The sequence below is a fragment of the Dama dama genome, chromosome 5 (genome assembly GCF_033118175.1).
Source record: "Dama dama isolate Ldn47 chromosome 5, ASM3311817v1, whole genome shotgun sequence".
Lineage (NCBI taxonomy): Eukaryota > Metazoa > Chordata > Mammalia > Artiodactyla > Cervidae > Dama > Dama dama.
Genome location: NC_083685.1, coordinates 18,483,262 through 18,499,653, shown reverse-complemented (window position 1 = coordinate 18,499,653; position 16,392 = coordinate 18,483,262). Strand labels below are relative to the sequence as shown.

The 16,392-nt window shown below is 40.1% G+C and overlaps 1 protein-coding gene across 2 annotated transcripts; it reads right to left on the bottom strand.

The window, feature by feature from the left end:
- Window positions 1–3,938: 3,938 nt before the first annotated feature.
- On the bottom strand, window positions 3,939–15,552 carry ARPC3 (actin related protein 2/3 complex subunit 3). 2 transcript variants are annotated; one of them, XM_061141937.1, is made up of 7 exons: window positions 15,401–15,552; window positions 12,668–12,767; window positions 9,756–9,832; window positions 6,098–6,166; window positions 5,180–5,306; window positions 4,740–4,834; window positions 3,939–4,263 (listed from the first exon to the last, which is right to left on the bottom strand). In XM_061141937.1, the coding sequence occupies exons 1-7, from the start codon at window positions 15,404–15,406 to the stop codon at window positions 4,201–4,203; spliced, it is 537 nt and encodes a 178-aa protein (XP_060997920.1). In that variant the 5' UTR covers window positions 15,407–15,552; the 3' UTR covers window positions 3,939–4,200. The 2 variants fall into 2 exon arrangements, with proteins under 2 accessions (XP_060997920.1, XP_060997919.1); XM_061141936.1 differs by lacking the exon at window positions 15,401–15,552 and adding an exon at window positions 13,537–13,569.
- Between the last annotated feature and the right edge of the window lie 840 nt (window positions 15,553–16,392).

Below are 16,392 nucleotides of genomic sequence, written 5' to 3'. Positions count from 1 at the left end.
TCTGGGAAGGTAAGTAAGGTGGCACTCAGCTGCTACGCTCCTTCAGCCCTCATGCTCTCCTCTCTTCCTCAGCGGAGCTGAGATGCAGGAGCATCAAGAGACGATGAGGATGACAGCCACACGCAAAGGACAGTGGAGTGGGAAGACAGGAAGAGCTTGGGCCCTCCACAACAGCTTTGAATGGCCACCCCATCTGGGGCTACTTCCAGATTTAAAAAAACAGGGGCTTCCCGGTGTTTTAGTAGCTAAGACTCTGAGCTCCCAATGCAGGGGCCCTGGGTTTGATCCCTGGTCAGGGAACTAGATCCCACATGCTGCAACTAAGAGTTCACATTCCACAACCAAGAGATTCCACATGTTGCAACTATCCCACATGCAACTAAGACCCTGTGCTGCCAAATGAATAACTATTTAAAAACAAAACCAACAAAACCCCCAAGGCACTGTAAATTGGGTTTTCTGAGCTTGTGGCCAAATACAATTCCAACACAGATACAAAAACAACTGCCTCTTAAAGTAAAAATCAAACACATAAAGGTACAACAAAAGTGAGTGAAAGTCACTTGGTCGTGTAAAACTCTTTGTGACCCCATGAACTATACAGTCCATGGAATTCTCTAGGCCAGAATACTGGAATGGGTAGCCTTTCCCTTCTCCAGGGGATCTTCCTAACCCAGTGGCAGTGCAGTAACTTTATGGCCAGAAGTCTTGAGGCACTTTCTAAAATACCTAATTTATAACCTTAACATACCTGGAAAATACATGGTCCCATAAGTTTTTAGAAGAAATCATGTTTACTGTCAGCCTAACAATGAAAACCTCTTAAATGCTAAAAACTGGCCAAATGTAAAAATGAATGCCACATAAGGACAGAAAATAGCATGTAAAAATAAATCTATACATTTATGTTCTGCTGATCTATGATGAGGGAGCCAATACAATTCAAAGAAGAAAGGATAGTCTTTTTCAATAAATGGCACTGGTACCAATGGATAGTCACATGCAAAAGAAAAAAAGTTAGACCCCTACTTCACTTCATATACAAAAGTTGATTAAAAAAATGGATCAAAGACCTAAAATTTCTTGTTACTCTAAATTTGTTACAATGTGGGGGAAAAAAAGACCTAAATATAAGAACTAAAAGTATAAAATGCTTAGGAAACATAGGTGAAAACTGATACTTTGGGACAGGTAACGGTCTTTTAAGTATGAACCAAAAGCATAAGTGACCAAAGGAAAAATAGACAAATGAGCTTTAACTCAAATTAAATATATCTGTGCTACAAAAGACAAAACCAAGAAAGTAAAAAAAAACAAAGACCTACTATACAGCACAGTGAACTTAACTCTGTATCTTGTAAAAACCTGTAATGGAAAAGAATATGAAAAAGAATATAACAGAACACTGTAAATTAACTATGAAAGTGAAAGTCACGTCTGACTCTTTGTGACCCCATGGACTATACAGTCCATGGAATTCTCCAGGTCAGAATACTGGAGAGGGTAGCCTTTCCCTTCTCCAGGGGATCTTCCCAACTCAGGGATCAAACCCAGGCCTTCCACATTGCAGGTGAATTCTTTACCAGTTGAGCTGCAAGGGAAGCCCAAGAATACTAGAGTGGGTAGCCTATCCCTTCTTCAGCCGATCTTCCTGACCCAGGAATTGAACCGGGATCTCCTGCATTGCACGCAGATTCTTTACCAACTGAGCTATTAACTATACTTCAATTAAAAAGGAACAGTTCTTCATAGAAAATAAACATTTCCTTCAAGGTATATAAAAAAAGAAAAAAAAACCCTATGGAATCGGAGAAATTATCTGCAAATCACGTATCTGATAAGGATCTAGTATTTAGTATATATATTTAAAAAAAACCCTACAACTCAACAACAAAAAGACAAACAAAAAACGAGCAAAGAATTTGAAGATTTTTCAAAAAAAGATAGACAAATGGTCAATAATCCACATGAAAAGATGTTCAGTATCATTAACATAAGGGAAATACAAACCAAAATGAGATACTTCACGAGTATCACAAAATGAGATACTTCACATCCACTAGGGTGTCTATAAACAAGAAGCGTTGGTGAGGATGTGGGGAAATCAGAACCTTCATGCTTTGCTGGTAGGAATGTAAGACAGTACAGCTGGTGCAGCCTCTGTGGAAAAAAGTCCCAAAAGTTCTTCAGGAAGCTAAATATAGCTATCATAGGACTCAGTAATTCCACTTCTAGGTATATAACTGAGAGAAATGGAAACATGTCCACACAAAAATTTGTACATGAATGTTCTCGACAGCACTGCTTATAATAGCCAAAAAAAAAAAAAGAAGCAACTCAGATGTCCATACGCTGATGAATGGACAAATAAAATGGGGGTCTAGTCACATAATGGAATATTACAGAGCCATTAAAGGGAATGAAGTACTGACACAGGCTACAACATGCATGAACCTTAACCACCCATGCTAAGTAAAAGAGGCCAGACACAAAAGCATACGCATTATTTGATTTCATATCTATGAGGTGCTGGGAAAACGTAAATTCTGACACTGAAAGCAGATTAGAGGCGACCAGGAATTGGGAGTTACAGGTACCTGGGGTTTAATGGTTAGTGTTTCTGTTTGGGGTAACAAAAAAGTTTTGGAAGCAGATAGTGGTGATGGTGGCACAACACTGTATGTAATTAATACCAGTGAATTATACATTTAAAAGTGGTTAAAACATAATAAATGTTATACATTCAGTTCAGTTCAGTTCAGTCACTCAATTGTGTTCGACTGTTTGCAGCACGCCAGGCTTCCCTGTCCATCACCAACTCCCAGAGCTTGCTCAAACTCATGTCCATTGAGTCAGTGATGCCATTCATCATCCTCTGTCATCCCCTTCTCCTCCTGCCTTCAATCTTTCCCAGCATCAGGGTCTTTTCCAACAAGTCAGTTCTTCGAATCAGGTGGCCAAAGGATTGGAGTTTCAGCATCAGTCCTTCCAATGAATATTTAGGACTGATCTCCTTTAGGATTGACTGGTTTGATCTCCCTGCAGTTCAAGGGATTCTTAAGAGTCTTCTCCAACACCACAGTTCAAAAGCGTCAATTCTACAGCTTTCTTTATAGTCCAATTCTCACATCCATACATGACTACTGGAAAAACCATAGCTTTGACTAGACGAACCTTTGTTGGCAAAGTAATGTCTCTGGCTTTTTAATATACTGTCTAGTTTGGTTGTAGCTTTTCTTCCAAGGAACAATCATCTTTTAATTTCATGGCTGCAGTCACCTTTCTGCAGTGTTTTACCATAATTTTTCTTAAAAAAAGGAATGAGGTACTGATATACATTATAACATGGACAAACCTTGAAAACATTGTCCTGGGTCAAAGAAATAAGACAGGAAAGAACCCTGTTTTACAATTCCATTTATGTGAAATGTTCAGAAAAGGCAAATCAATAGAGACAGTGGGAGGAAGGGGTAGGGAATGCTTGCTAAAGAGTACATCTTTTTAGGGTGGTGAAAATTTTCTGGAATTAGTGGTGATGAGAAAAACTTAGTGTACAAAAGGAAATAAACCATGAATATTCATTGGAAGGACTGATGCTGAAGCTGAAGCTCCAATACTTTGGCCACCTGATTCGAAGAGCCGACTCATTGGAAAAGACCCTGATGCTGGGAAAGACTGAGGGCAGGAAGAGAAGGGGGCAACAGAGGATGAGAAAGTTGGCTGGCATCACTGACTCAATGGACATGAATTTGAGCAAACTCTGGGAGATAGTGAAGGACAGGGAAGCCTGGCGTGCTGCAGTCCATGGGTTGCAGAGAGATGGACATAACAGTGACTGAACAGCAACAACAATGTATTATCAACTGCTGAATTGTACACTTGAAAAAGGTGAATACGGCCCCCAAATTTTTATGTAAATGTCAAAGATAAGCAATGGATTTCTTCTGACATGAAATGTTAGAAATTTATTATTATTTATTAAGCACCAGCTTAATACTGCAGACATTTCAAATCACCAGGCAACAACTCATTCTTCCCCACCCATCCCACCCCAAATTCTTGATAAAGAGCTCTTCAAGTAAAGACACACGCTCTTCTCTCCTCTGTATAAAACTTTATGAAATAAAGGCAAAGAACTGTGTACATCTTGCTTTGAATGCTGCCCACGGCTGTGAAGCCAGGGTCCACCCGAGGTCGGCTTTATTGTCCAGGTCCTGAAAGGCTCTTGTTCATGAACTGTCTCTTCACAAAGCAAGTCCACCACTAACAAGGGGGGACAAAACAAGGAACAGTGGTGGTCAAATCACAGTGCAGGTTCAAGGTAAGGTCAGAATATGAATTTACTTAACAAGAATACTTAACAGTGGTCTGGCAGCCCTTACATTATATAAGCTCTTTGAAGGTACATGTAAAATTTTCTTTTTTTCCTCTCTTCTTTTTTTTTTCTGCAGTGACTCACAGGTCACTCAAAATTATGACAACAAAATAACTACATTAAAGCTGTCTCACACAATACCCGTTCTATTGGTTTACAATGCCCCAACCTAAGAACATACAACCAAAATTTCTTATTACATGCAATTCATTATTCTCTGTGACTCAGGGAACTCCTCCTATGTATAAGGTACCGAAGTTAAGCAATACTGCAATGTGAAAACTAAACACCTTAGTGTGTTTAACAGTGGCTACAGGGTAAAAGCTGATTTATCAACTAAATAGGCAATGAAAAGAGTTTTTACCTTGCTGGGTTTATCATTTTGAGGGTCAAAAACTTTTTCACAAAGTCTCAGTCCAGTCTCTTGCCTCAACTGTTGTAAGTAGGCCCTCATCACTTCTAAAATCAAGAGCAGGTAAAATAAAAAATTATATTTCAGAAAGCATCCCAAATGTGCTAGCTGTTGATTTAGACACCGACCTTGGCAATATTCTTCAACATCTGAACAGGATAAGAAATAGAAACAGCAGTTCAAATGGTTTTAAGATTATACTTATTTTGATCCAGTGTCATACTTGTTGCCAAGGATCTTTTGTGAGAGTGACTCTCACAAAGTAGGATAGTGCATGAGCTAATGATTCCACTCTCAACCTGTACAACAATCAAGTTAAGAAAAGGAGGAGGGTAAAAAGTCCAGTGGAGAAAACTGCGTGCCACATAGGAAGGGGGAGGAGATGTTCTTACCATCTTCCTGTTTGTTTGCAGGTTTGGCGTAAATGGCATTAAGTGGAAAACCAGGCTCTCCAGGAATGGGAAAATTAGTGATTCCCAGTGTATACATTTCTTTCTCGCCTTGGCTTTTAGAATTGCACTTAAAAAAAAAAAATTACATACACAAACGGGAAAAGGGATATAACATTTCAATTTGCAGTTTTTTTAGTCTAAGGGCTAGGTCTGGGGTTATGATTTTGTGCCCTTTTGTAATCTGGTGAAGCCTATAGGCTCCTCCTCAGACTAACCTTTTAAATGAATAAAATAAAACAGGACTACACAAAAATCCAGTTGTAATGAAATACAATAATTACAATATTTAAAAAATCAAACTTATGACACAGCCACACATGTGCTCTTTAATGCACTAAATAACAAAACTCAGCAGTGGACCTAACAATTGAATTTTGAAGCAGTAATGAATGTAAATAAAATTTCAAAATATCTTCAATTCTAAATGTAGTATGAAAACGCTGCAGAAAGTCACAGGTATTGCTAATGCTATTGTGGGTTGCTACCTACGTTAATAATTAAAATAAATGCTAGATTTCAGTTGGAAGTTAGTGAAAAGATGTAATCTTTTCTCCATTTAAGTTCATGTACCCCTGAATTCTATCCCTGGACCCCAGGTTAAGAACCCTTGAGCCACGGGCTTAAAAAATAATATTTTGGTCAAGATTTCAGCCTTGGAAAAATATATGCAAAGCCTTAAAACACCATCATCCTTATCTTCTCATTAGTCAACTACTGTAAGTTTAGACATCTACATTCAGATTTTCCTCTCAAGTCCATGTTCTAAGTCAGAGGAAATATTTTCTTCTACTCCTTAAAGTCTGAACAAGTCTAAATACCTATTGTGTTCCTGACAAATGATCATCCAGGCTTAATTACCTTTTGGAGTTTCTTTAGACACTCAGAAATGTAGAGAGTTATATATATCAAGGTCCGATCAGCTTCATTCTATGGGAAGAAAACAAAACTTAAAAACAGTACTGATCAAAATCCAACAATTATTTGCAATAAAAGAATTCAATCTTTGTCTTTTGATTTATTAACTGAAAACTGAGCACAGAGTCACGACAGCATCAAAAATTCCCATTCATCAAATTCATTCCCATTGCATCAAAAATGCAATCTTCTCAAGCCCTCTGTCTGCTCCTGGGGGGGCAGCCACCAGCTTCCTCCCTGAGCTGTGCGGCTGCCCCTGTTTTCCTCAGCTCCCCTTGCCCTGGGTTCCTGGGCAGTTGTACCAATAACTTCTCCTTCTTGGAAGGAGAGCTAACAAAGCCGCCTGGAAAACCTGAGGTGAACCATATGGCTGGTTAATCTTTAAAAGCTCTTTCACTTCAGGATCTCTGCCCAGATTAGAAACATGTATGACTCTAAAGGAGGAAGCAATTATTTCACAACTGACCTATTCTTGAAGAGCTCCAAAAGTCCAACTCTTGACCTGACCCAAAGGAAATGTGGAGAAGACAAACAGATGCTAATCAAATGTGGCACGTACTTCAGGTCACATTTTATATAGATTTATAATTTTAAATAAACAAACTACACTTTTCCCTATTTTTAAGAGTCTATGATATTCAAGAGAGAATGAAATGTGGTGGAATTTTAATTACAAACACCATACTTAAGACCATGCATTAGATTAGAAACGTCCATAACATCATAGATCACGGTTTATTGTCCAAGAGTCTACAAATAAAGATTTCACACCCTGTTGGATTCCAAGAGATTAAAGTTTGGCAAGGAGTTGAAAGAAGCAAAAAGTAAAGGAGAAAAGGAAAGATATACCCATTTGAATAGAGTTCCAAAGAACAGCAAGGAGATAAGAAAGCCTTCCTCAGTGATCAGTGCAAAGAAATAGAGGAAAACAATAGAATGAGAAAGACTAGAGAGCTTTTCAAGAAAATTAGAGATACCAAGGGAATATTTCAAGGAAAGATGTGCTCAATAAAGGACAGTAATGGTATGGACCTAACAGAGGCAGAAGATATTAAGAAGAGGTGGCAAGAATACACAGAAGAACTATACAAAAAAGATCTTCACAACCCAGATAACCACGATGGTGTGATCACTCACCTAGAGTCAGATATCCTGGAATGTGAAGTCAAGAGGGCCTTAGGAAGCAACACTATGAACAAAGCTAGTGGAGGTGATGGAATTCCAGCTAAAAGAAGTCCTAAAAGATGATGCTGTGAAAGTGCTACACTCAATATGCCAGCAAATTTGGAAAACTCAGCAGTGGCCACAGGACTGGAAAAGGTCAGTTTTCATTCCAATCCCAAAGAAAGGCAATGCCAAAGAATGCTCAAACTACCGCACAATTGCACTCATCTCACACGCTAGTAAAGTAATGCTTAAAATTCTCCAAGTCAGTCTTCCAGCAATACGTGAACTGAGAAGTTCCAGATGTTCAAGCTGGTTTTAGAAAAGGCAGAGGAGCCAGAGATCAAATTGCCAACATTCGCCAGATCATCGAGAAAGCAAGAGAGTTCCAGAAAAACATCTATTTCTGCTTTATTGAGTATGCCAAAGTCTTTGACTGTGAGGATCACAATAAACTGTGGAAAATTCTGAAAGAGGTGGGAATACCAGACCACCTGGCCTGCCTCTTGAGAAGCCTGTGTACAGGTCAGGGAGCAACAGTTAGAACTGGACATGGAACAACAGACTGGTTCCAAATAGGAAAAAGAGTACATCAAGGCTGTATATTGTCACCCTGCTTATTTAACTTATATGCAGAGTACATCATGAGAAACGTTGGGCTGGAGGAAGCACAAGCTGGAATCAAGATTGCCGCGAGAACGATCAATAACCTCAGATATGCAGATGACACCACCCTTATGGCAGAAAGTGAAAAAGAACTAAAGAACCTCTTGATGAAAGTGAAAGAGGAGAGTGAAAAAGTTGGCTTAAAGCTCAACATTCAAAAATAAATAAATAAATAAAGCTCAACATTCAGAAAACTAAGATCATGGCATCCAGTCCCATCACTTCAGGGCAAATAGGTGGGGAAACAGTGGAAACAGTGGCAGACTTTATTTTCTTGGGCTCCAAAATCACTGCAGATGGTGACTGAAGCTATGAAATTAAAAAATGCTTACTCCTTGAAAGTAAAGTTATGACCAACCTAGACAGCATATATATCTATATTTTTTAATATTTATTTATTTTGTGGCTGTGTTGGGTCTGAGCTGTGGCATGTGGGATCTTCCTTGTGTCATGGGGGATCTTTCATTACGGCACACGGATTCTCTATTTGTGGTGCAAGAGCTCAGTTGTAGCACACAGGCTGAGATGCTCTGTGGTATGTGGGATCTTAGTTCCCTGACCAGGGATCGAACCCATGTCCTCTGCATTGTAAGGCTGATTCCTAACCACTGGACCGTCAGGGAAGTCCCTAGATAGCATATTAAAAAGCAGAGATATTACTTTACCAACAAAGGTCTGTCTAGTCAAGGCTATGGATTTTCCCAGTAGTCATGTATGGATGTGAGAGTTGGGACTATGAAGAAAGCTGAGTGCTGAAGAATTGATGCTTTGAACTGTGATGTTGGAGAAGACTCTGGAGAGTCCCTTGGACTGCAAGAAGATCCAACCAGTCCATCCTAAAGGAGATCAGTCCTGGGTGTTCATTGGAAGGACTGATGTTAAAGCTGAAACTCCAATACTTTGGCCACCTGATGTGAAGAACTGACTCATTTGAAAAGACCCTGATGCTGGGAAAGACTGAAGGCAGAAGAAGGTGATGACAGAGAACGAGATGGTTGAGTTGGCATCACCAACTCAACAGACATGAGATTGGGTAAACTCCGGCAGGTGGTGATGAAGGGGGAGGTCTGGCGTGCTGCAGTCCATGGGGTCACGAAGAGTTGGACATGACTGAGTGACTGAACTGAACTGAAATTCCATAATCTAGAACATTATCAAGAAGATTTAGTGACATTCCTTGTAACTTGTTCATAGCAGCATCTCAGAGAACTTCTTTCCATTTCTCCCTCTCCTTTTCTACCCACTTCCACTTCTCCCTTCCTCCTGAGATCACAAGAACTAGGAGGTGGAGGGAAGGGTCCAGGACACAGAAGTATATAAACATCAGCATGCAAAATTTTTTGGTTTTGGACTCGTACAAAGTAGGTGCTTAATACTGCTGAGTAAATAAATATAAAGAAGTGTCTAGACAAGGGTCAATCTCTTCAGTATAGGACCAAACAATATTTTAAGCTTTGTGAGCCACAGTCTGTCACAACTACTCAACTCAGCTGCTGTGGCATGAAAGCACCCACAGGTGATGTGTAAACAAATGCAAATGGCTATGTTCCAGTAAAATTATTTACAAAAAGATGTGGTAGGCCAGATTTGGCCCTTAGACAGTAGTCTGCAAAACCATGGTGAGCTAAGATTAATATAGAATTAGGCACTGTTCTGGATTTTTAAAATCATACAATCTAATTTCATTTTACATATTCTTCACATTAACTCTGACTGCCAAGTAGATACTATCCCCATCAGAAAACTAAAGAGCAAAAGTTTTGTACTTTACCTTAATTTCATAGTTTTTGAAGAAGACATTGGCCTTAAAGTAATAGATAGCTTCATCCACAATATCTGTATCTTTTGCTAAGCAGGGCAGGATGGGAGAAAGGCAGAGGATGTTAGCCAAATGTAAAACATAACATTTAAAAAGCAATAAAGAAAAAAAAAAAATCAAAGCTCAACAGTCAAGGGCTTTGGAATTGAATAACATAGAATCAGGCTACTGAAACAAAGTCTTTAGAAAAAATTTCTAGAAAAATAAGCACATGGTTTATTCAGACAGCTTTATTGTCTTTATAAAAATTATACATGCTTATTATAGAAACAAATGAATCAATACAGGAAAAAAAAAGTAACTGTCACCCTAATCCCACTACCCAGAAATAACTAGTCTCAGCATTTGGTGAACATCACTCCAGACATTTCTCAATGCATTTACAAAAACAGACTGAGACACAGACTAAATTTAATAAATTGCTTTCTTAAAAATATTTGGATGGCGAGAAAGTTCATTTGGGTTTTTCCAAAAGATGTTACAGAAAACCCCAATGAACTTTTTGGCCAACCCAATACAAAGAATTTCATACAATTTTATTTGAACTTACATACTATAGCTTTAGGGGAAAAAACTCTCAGCTGTTCATTTAGGAATGTACTGGGATTCACACATACATCTTTCTTTTTACAAAAACTGTGACTTCAAATATGTACAATCTGTTCAAGGTGGCTAGAGACTGAGAAAAACCAGAAGTACTGTTGTAACAAAGACAGATCTCATTACAAAATTTCTTTGGCTTTTTTTGGGTTTTCCTTTTTTTATTTTAAAAAGGTCACAGTCCCAGGGTCTTGATACCCGGCAGCTGGTTTTAACAATGCAGAAACAGTTATTTTTATTTCGCAACCCTGACTGCTACCCACTCACACAGCAGAAACGCAGGTTTCATACTCTAATCCAGCTGTCTTTATCTTTGCCCATTCCCTTGCTGGAGAATTTTAACACAACTCTTTTTTTTTCCCCTCCTTTAAGAAAAATTTTTTTGGACATGTGGGATCTCAGTTCCCCATCCAAGGGTCGAACCCACACCCCCTGTAGTGAAAGCGTGCAGTCTTAACCACTGGACCACCACAGAAGTCCCAAACAGGATTCTAACTCTAGACGTATGTTCCCTATGATCTAGTCTCTTATTTGCAAAAAAGAAACTTCCTTCTATGATCCCACAGTGCTTACAAAAGCCAGCTAGCTCTAGTGTCATGTTGCAGAGGAAGGGAAAAGAGGCTAGCTGATAGGATTCAGGCTAGCTGATAGGATTCAGAACATAGAAGAGCATTTGGCATATATAAGGTGTTCAAAAGATATCTGTTGAATGTAAATAACTAGATTAATGCTAACAGTTACTCAGTCCATAGCACAGGCTTAGATTTCTCCATAATTCCAATTCAGTCCTATTCCAGCCCCCTAGGGAAGAGTAACAAGTCACTCTTAACTATAGAAATCATGAAGTTCCAGTTTCCTGCAGTCCCAATCTCTCTCAAGGGCCCAAGAATTGCAAAGGTGGTAATTAAATTTACTTCATCCTTGATCAATTATGTCTTCTGATATACTATATGGTATTTTGTCACAATCTGGGAAGTAATCTGATCAAACACTGATCCTTATTCTTCCTCTGCAAAAGAATAATGTCATTCTTTTACATTATTTTTCCTGTTTTGGTGGCTTTTTTTTTCCGTCTCAAAACAAGAGTGTGGTGACTCACCAAATTTATTAAGTTTACTGAGCTTTAAACTGGTATTGAAAACAAAACTAAATTAAGAGGAAGTCAAGTCAAATAAACTGGCCAGAAGAATGGAGACAGGGTCAGTACAAAATTAGTAATCTAAACTATGGTCTTGGAAACCACAAATGGAACTCAGTGCAGACTCTTCCTGGGTGCAGGGAAACCATGTCTAATATAATACAAATTGCACTGTTGGCAGAACATCTCAGAATGTCGTCAGAAGAGTCTCAGATAGTGTCTGAAAAGAATGAGGCATTCTGAACAGAGAAAAAAAAAAGCTCCAAAAAAAAAAAAAAAAAAGGTGAGTGCCAAGAAAGAAAGCAAAAGATACAAAATTCAGAAAAGAGAAGAAATGAATAATGTTATACAGGACACTTAAGACTGAGGTATTGGTAAAAAATGGGATCCTGAAGAATGGACAAAGGAAGTAGATTTAGATAAAGAAAGAGGTTAACCAATATGCAAAACAGAAAAAAAGACACAGATGTACAAAACAGACTTTGGGACTCTGTGGGAGAAGGCAAGGGTGGGATGTTCTGAGAGAACAACATTGAAACAAGTATACTATCAATGGTGAAACAGACCATCAGCCCAGGTTGGATGCATGAGACAAGTGCTCAGGGCTGGTGCACTGGGAAGACCCAGAGGGATGGGATGGGGAACACATGTAAATCCATGGCTGATTCATGTCAATGTATGGCCAAAACCACTACAATATTGTAAAGTAGTTAGCCTCCAACTAATAAAAATAAATGAAAGAAAAAAAGAAAGAGGTTAAAACACACTTTGTTTTTTCCAGCTTGATGACAGAGAAAGGATGGGGACACGGTGTTCTACAGAAGCAGCAGCATTAGATTTTTAAGAACTGACAGTGATGATAGGGAGAGTGTTGAGAATTAAGCACATTTCCTCCTCCCTCTCAACAAAATATCCCAGAGAAAATGGCAGCAATAATACAGTTTCTTTTTTTTACAGTTTCTTATTAAATGCAACATCTACCCAAGATTTGAGAAGGTGGAAAGCATAATATCCATCAAGCAAATAGAAAATACAAGAGCAATCTGAGAAAGTATTTCCCTGATGTGCTAACATCAGAGGGTTTCATACCAAAATGTGAAAATAATGGAAAGGGGTTTTGACTTACTCTCTCTAGGGGCAGGTCCTTTGAACTGACTTCTGATAGGCAATAGTGCCATGTTTCCAATGAGTTTGGTGTCAGGGTCCATGAGGGAAGAGTGGTAAGCCTGTAGGGACAAGCCAGGTAAGAACACAGAAGCAGAAAGAGAGTAAATGTCACTGGGGCAAACAAGTCCTTTTTCCTAAAGGAAAAAAAAGAATAATCCAAGATAGACTGGCTCATGAAAACTATCAAAGTTTGAGGAATTCTGAGAAAATTTGAGGCAAGCTGATTGTTGAACACAGCCATTATTAAAAATAAAATTATATAAATTTTCAATTAAATTATATTAAAAACAAAGATAATAAATATTTGACACTTTCACCATTTCCTTTTTTAAAATTATTTTACCAATGTCTGTGATCTTAAGGTTAGTTATGTCTTTTGTACCTACAGTGGAAATACTATATGATAACATGCTACTGTGCTTCCCTTCCAATTTCACATTTGGTGACAGCACATTGGTAACTGGCGGGGTATTCACACTATAGAAATAGGCGAACACTATATAAATCAGAGGTACCCAGCAACCCAGCTGTTGTTAAAACCACAATCCAAGCACTGGCTCTTCAGCTCTGCCACTTCCTGGCTTTATGCCTTTTGACCGAGCCATCACTTTTCTTCTCTTAGCCTATTTCCACATTTGTAAAATAAAAACATATATACTTGTTTTCAGTGGGTGGATATGAGTTAGAGGAGGGAGAAAAAAATCACATTTATGAGAACAACTTATAAGCCAATTTCTAGTTCGGCATTTTACAAGGTGTCTGGCTTTTTGTAAGACAACATGGGCCCCAGTCATTTATTCATTCATTCATCAAAAGATTACTAAGTACCTTCTGTGTGCAAGGCATGTGGATATACTGGCATGCATGACCAGCCCTGGCTCTGTCAGGTGAATAGAGGAGACAAATAATAAGTAAGTGATCACAGGGGAAGTCAAGGGTGCTCTTTGTGCACCTGGAATGATGAGCACAAGGTGTGAGGGTTCTGGCTTAAAATCTGGCTTTATCAAGATTTACTAGTGTGCTTATGTATTTAAGGGCTTCCCTAGTGGTTCAAATGGTAAAGAATCTGCCTGCAAGGCAGGAGACCTGGGTTCAATCCCTGGGTCAGGAAGATCCCCTGGAGGAGGAAATAGCAACCCACTCCAGTATTCTTGGCTAGAGGAGCCCAGGATTCTTGCCTAGGACAGAGGAGCTTAGTAGGACCCATGGGATCCCAAAGAGTCGGACTCGACTGAGTGACTAACTTTCACTTTATGTGAAAATGGATTTAAAATGGATAACCAACAAGGACCTACTGTACAGCACATGGAACTCTACCCATTGTATGTGGCAGCCTGGATGGGAGGCGAGTGTGGGGAAGAACAGATACATGTGTATGTATGGCTGAGTCCCTTTGCTGATCACCTTAAACTATCACAACATTGTTAATTTACTACACCCCAATACAAACACACAACACATGCACACACTAGTGTGCTACTTTGGGCAAGTTACTTAACTTCTCTGAGCCTCAACTTCCTCCTCTGCAAAATGAAAAACCACTAACATATCTACTTCATAATCACTCTGAGGATCAATTAGGGAATTATTTATACAAACTGTAGCTCAGAGCTGGCCTGACATGCATCAGGAGTCAAATGGTAGCTGTGGGATTTACGAAATATATAAATATGGTTTGTTCCTTTTCATTACAGATATGCTTCATCTAACGCAGCCCCTATCCTCCCCTGCACTAGCTATATTGTCTTGTTACCCACTTATTACCTTCATGACATTTGTCACTATCTGAAACAATCCCCCTTATTTTATTTACATTTACAGATTTATTATGTCTCCTCATTAGAATGTAAACTTCTTAAGAATAGGGATTTGTTGGCCTTATTCACTGCTATAATAGTGCTTTGGCATGCAGCAGATGCTAAATATCACATGTTACTGAACATGCTTTTTCCTCATCTGCAAAATGGAGACCATGATGGTGACAAATCTACCCCTGTGGCTGTCAGAAATTAAGAACAACCAAACCATCATCAATTTTAACTCCTACTCTGATGCACATGAAAACAAACATTTGGAAACTAGGCGCAGACCTTGCACCTGCTCTGAGAGCCCTAAACCCAGCGGCTCAGGTGTTGGCAGCCACTGCCGGGGCGACAAGGGAGGAGGAGTCCGGGAAGCGGGGTCGGACAGGCGACAGGCAGCATAAGGGACCCGCCTCCAAAGGCGAAGGAGGAAGTGGGCCTACAGGGGAAAAAAAAAAAAAAGAAGCCGGGCCCTAGCTGAGATATGAGAAATTAAAAGGGCAGCCCTTGCCTTCGCGGCTCTAGTGAGGCTTTGGGAACTCTAGTGAGGCTTTGGGAACCCCACTGGAATCGGGGGGAAGGGGAGAGGCACAAAAAACGATAAAAAGGATCAAGCTTGGAGAGGAGAGAGCAGAAAACTTGAGGCGGTCTCCTCAGCAGGCCCCGGGTCTCTACCCGACTCTGCCGTGCGCTGTTCCTCCATGGCCGGCCGACACCCCCGGGCCGCCCTAATCCCACAGAGGCCGGCCCCTCTCCTCTTGCCTTTCTTCTTCTCAGGCCCCTGCTTTTTCTCTGCCCTCCTCGGCCCGCTTTTCTCAGCGCACGCAAGACTTCTCGCGACTCTCTCAAATCCCCGCCGTCTCCCGACACCCCCAGCTTGGCCCCTTTACCGGCATCTTGGAGGCGCCCGGGTCTCCACCCCAACGAACAGAATCTGGTCAGCGCTCGGCGGTTCCGGTCTGGCAGCCCGGGCGGGGTAGGCGGAAGTGAGCCGGAAGGGGAAGGGCGAGGGCAGGACGCCGCGCTTCCGGCCTTGCAGTATGTGGCTAGCCGCTGCAGCTGCGCGGATCCGACAGGGCACCAGGGGGCGCTCGAGCCCTAGGCAGGGGCTCTGAGTATCGCGCCTGCGTCAAGTGTGGGGGAGAATGAGGTTGATTTCAGGGTTACAGAATCGTAGATAAATCACCTCTTTTGTTTTTTCTCAAAGATCACCTTTTCAGTGTAGCATTCCCTGGGTCATCCTAAATTCAGTCCAACTTCGCTCCCCTTTCCCTCAGTTCTTATGATTCTTTTATGTTTTACTTTTGGGTTTTGTCTCCCTACATTCGTATGAACGTCAAAAATGCAAGGATTGTCTATTTTGTTCACTGCTTATGTCCCTATGCCTGTAACAGGATGGTACATGGTAAGCATCAATAATATGTGTTGAGTGAAAGAATGAACTCAATCCACTGATTTTAAAAAGGAAAAAACTATCACAGAAGAGATTTGTGTATTTGTGCATTACTGTTGTGTGATTACGTACTGCGAGTCTTTGTGTAACGGTTGAGAAAACAGACTGTGGGTTTGAATCCAGCTCCAACATTTATTGGCTGTGTCACTTTGGGCAAGTTAACCTCCATACCTGAGTTTCCTCATCTGAAAATGGAGATAACAGTGATTACCTCAGTTTTGTGAGGATGAAATGAATTGCATGGAACGTGCTTAGAACTTAGGCCTGGAACATACTAAAAGCTAAGGAATTCTTAATCTTTACTGGAAAGCACCTCAAGTTAAAAGCCAAGTTCACTGCTGCTTCTGGCCATTTCTTTTGCCAGTCCCACAGAACGAATTACTTTGTCCCATGTTCCCACAACTGATCTCTCATTTATATTTCTGGCCA

Bases quoted from the DNA above. Each gene is read 5' to 3' on its own strand.
- ARPC3 (XM_061141936.1), bottom strand. The intron at 9,833-12,667 runs GTAAGTCAAAAC...TGCCCTGCTTAG, and splicing joins AGGACCTGCCCCTAGAGAGA to CAAAAGATACAGATATTGTG. The intron at 6,167-9,755 runs GTAAAGTACAAA...TTCTTCCCATAG, and splicing joins TCAAAAACTATGAAATTAAG to AATGAAGCTGATCGGACCTT.